Source organism: Cricetulus griseus, chromosome 2, assembly GCF_003668045.3.
Source record: "Cricetulus griseus strain 17A/GY chromosome 2, alternate assembly CriGri-PICRH-1.0, whole genome shotgun sequence".
Lineage (NCBI taxonomy): Eukaryota > Metazoa > Chordata > Mammalia > Rodentia > Cricetidae > Cricetulus > Cricetulus griseus.
Window position 1 is genome coordinate 128199790 of NC_048595.1, and position 2774 is coordinate 128202563.

General features: G+C 51.8%; 1 protein-coding gene across 1 annotated transcript; it reads left to right on the forward strand.

Moving 5' to 3' along the window:
- The first annotated feature begins 338 nt into the window (after positions 1 to 338).
- Positions 339 to 2681, forward strand: LOC113834420 (bromodomain-containing protein 4-like). The gene has a single exon (XM_027403543.2). It carries the CDS (start codon positions 619 to 621, stop codon positions 2467 to 2469), a length of 1851 nt encoding a protein of 616 aa, XP_027259344.1. The 5' UTR covers positions 339 to 618; the 3' UTR covers positions 2470 to 2681.
- Positions 2682 to 2774: the final 93 nt, after the last annotated feature.

Here is a 2774-nt window from a genome sequence, read left to right on the forward strand (position 1 = left end):
TATAGCGCCTCATATACATTGACCAATGGGAATAGCTCTGTATAATGCCTCATTAGAATTATCCAATAGAATCCTTGCTCCTAGCTTGCGCCTTTTTTCCTATATAAGGACCCCTTTTCCCTTGGCTCGGGGCGCTTAGCCACACAGAAGCTAAGTCGCCCCAGGTACCTGCGTCTCCAATAAAGCCTCTTGTTTTTTGCATCCAGTTCGTGGCCTCGCTGATTCCTGGGTGTGTGGGTCTCCCTCTACGAAAGTGCCTCTTCGGGGTCTTTCATTTGGGGGCTCGTCCGGGATTGAGACCCGCCCAGGGACCACCGACCCACGTCTGGGAGGTAAGTGTTGTGCGGATCCGCTGTTTTGTCTTGTCTGGTCTGAGTCTGTCTTGTGAATTGCGCTTGCGTTTGTAGTATACAGCTGTGTACATTTGTAGGCGGATCCGAGGAGGGACTGACGGGTCCGAACTCCCGACCGCGGCTCCAGGAGACGTCCTGGTAGCGTTTGAAGCCCTCAGGAAGAGGGATTTGTATTTTGAACTTGGGAAGCCCTCAGGAAGAGGGATTTGTATTTTGAACTTGGGAAGCCCTCAGGGTGAGAGATTTGTACTTTGAACTTAGATCTATGACTGGACATTTTCCCAGTCTCTTTGGAGAAGGCCCTCGGCTTGAGGGATTTGCAATCTTTACTGGGGACGAGGAAGGAGGGCCCCCTTCCTCGACTCTCTCTCAATTCCTTCTGTCGACTCTCTGTCGAAACCGCGCTGCGAAAGTCTGTTCTGTGTTATTCGGTCTTTGTCTTGTAGCTGTCATTTGTGCCCTCCTAAGCCTAGAAACTATGGGGCAAACTGTCACCACTCCTTTGTCCCTAACACTCTCCCACTGGAAAGATGTACAGGAATATGCTCATAACCAATCTGTTAATGTGCGTAAACGCAAATGGATTACTCTTTGTTCTTCAGAATGGCCGACCTTTGACGTAGGCTGGCCGCGAGATGGTACCTTTAACCCCCAGACTATATTCCAGATAAAAGAGAAGATTATGGATCCTGGACCACACGGGCATCCCGATCAAGTGGCTTATATCGTCACTTGGGAGGCTTTGGTTCAGGACCCCCCTCCCTGGGTACGTCCTTTCTTACATCCCAAGGGCCCCTCTCTCCTTCCCCCCTCTAACCGCTCCAACCGACCCATTCCTTCGGCCCCTACACCTCCCACTCCTTTGATTCCTCCCAACCCCCCTTCCCATTCCAACCTTTACCCTACCGTGGTGAAAGACACTAAGGCTAAAGAAAAGAAGACACCTAAGGTACTCCCTCCGGGAGAAGACCAGTTGGTTGATCTATTAACGGAGGAGCCCCCGCCATATCCGCCACTGCCGCCCCCACCAGAGGCAGAAGCGGACTCCGCTGCTGCCTTGGCGGAAGCGGCCCCTGACCCTTCACCAATGGCTTATCGACTAAGAGGTCGTAGGGAGCAGCCCGTTCCAGATTCAACCACTCTGCCCCTCCGAACTGGGCTGAACGGCCAACCTCAGTATTGGCCATTCTCAGCATCGGACCTCTATAACTGGAAAAATAATAATCCTTCTTTTTCTGCAGACCCCGTGAGGCTGACATCTCTCATAGAGTCGGTACTCACGACTCACCAACCCACCTGGGATGATTGTCAGCAGCTTTTGCAGGTCCTTTTAACCTCGGAAGAGAAACAGCGCGTGCTACTAGAAGCACGAAAAAATGTCCCAGGAGTAAACGGGCAGCCCACCCAGCTACCCAATGAAATTGATGCGGCTTGCCCTCTTGAAAGACCTGAATGGGATTTTACCACCGAAGCAGGTAGGACCCACCTGCGTCTCTATCGCCAGTTGCTGGTAGCGGGACTCCGGGGGGCAGGACGCAGACCCACTAATTTGGCCCAGGTGAAGCAGATAATACAGGGTGCGGAGGAATCACCTGCCGCTTTTCTAGAGAGATTGAAAGAAGCGTACAGGATGTATACTCCCTATAATCCGGAAGATCCAGGTCAGGCCACCAACGTTTCTATGTCCTTTATTTGGCAATCAGCCCCGGACATAAGAAACAAGCTTCAAAGGCTAGAAAATCTACAGGGATATACACTCCAAGATTTGTTGAAGGAAGCAGAACGTATTTTTAATAAGAGGGAAACACAGACAGAAAGAGAAGAACGTTGGAGGAAGGAAACTCAGGAGAGAGAGGAAAGACTAAGACAGGAAGCTGAGGAAAAAGAGGTTGCGAGAGACCGTAAGCGGAATAAAGAAATGAGCAGGTTATTGGCCACAGTAGTGACAGGCCAGAGACAGAATAGACAGAGGGATGACAGAAGGGGGCCCCACCTGGACAGGGACCAATGTGCTTACTGTAAAGAAAAAGGACATTGGGCAAGAGAATGCCCTAAGAACCCCCGGGCCAAGCTTCCACCGCCAAGGGTTTCTGACCTCCTGAACCTAGAAGATTAGAGGAGTCGGGGCCAGGAGCCCCCCCCTGAGCCCAGGATAACACTGCAAGTCGGGGGGCATCCGGTCACCTTCCTAGTCGATACAGGGGCACAACATTCCGTTCTGAATCGGTCACCCGGACCCCTGAGTCACCGGACTGCATGGGTACAGGGAGCTACAGGCGGAAAGCAGTACCATTGGACTACAAATCGGCAGCTCCAGCTCGCGACCGGTAAGGTTATGCATTCTTTCCTCCATGTGCCAGATTGCCCCTACCCCTTACTAGGACGGGACCTATTGACCAAATTAAAAGCTCAAATACACTT

Excerpts from the sequence above, each read along its gene's own strand:
- LOC113834420 (XM_027403543.2), top strand. The coding sequence starts at position 619 with ATGACTGGACATTTTCCCAGTCTCTTTGGAGAAGGCCCTCGGCTTGAG.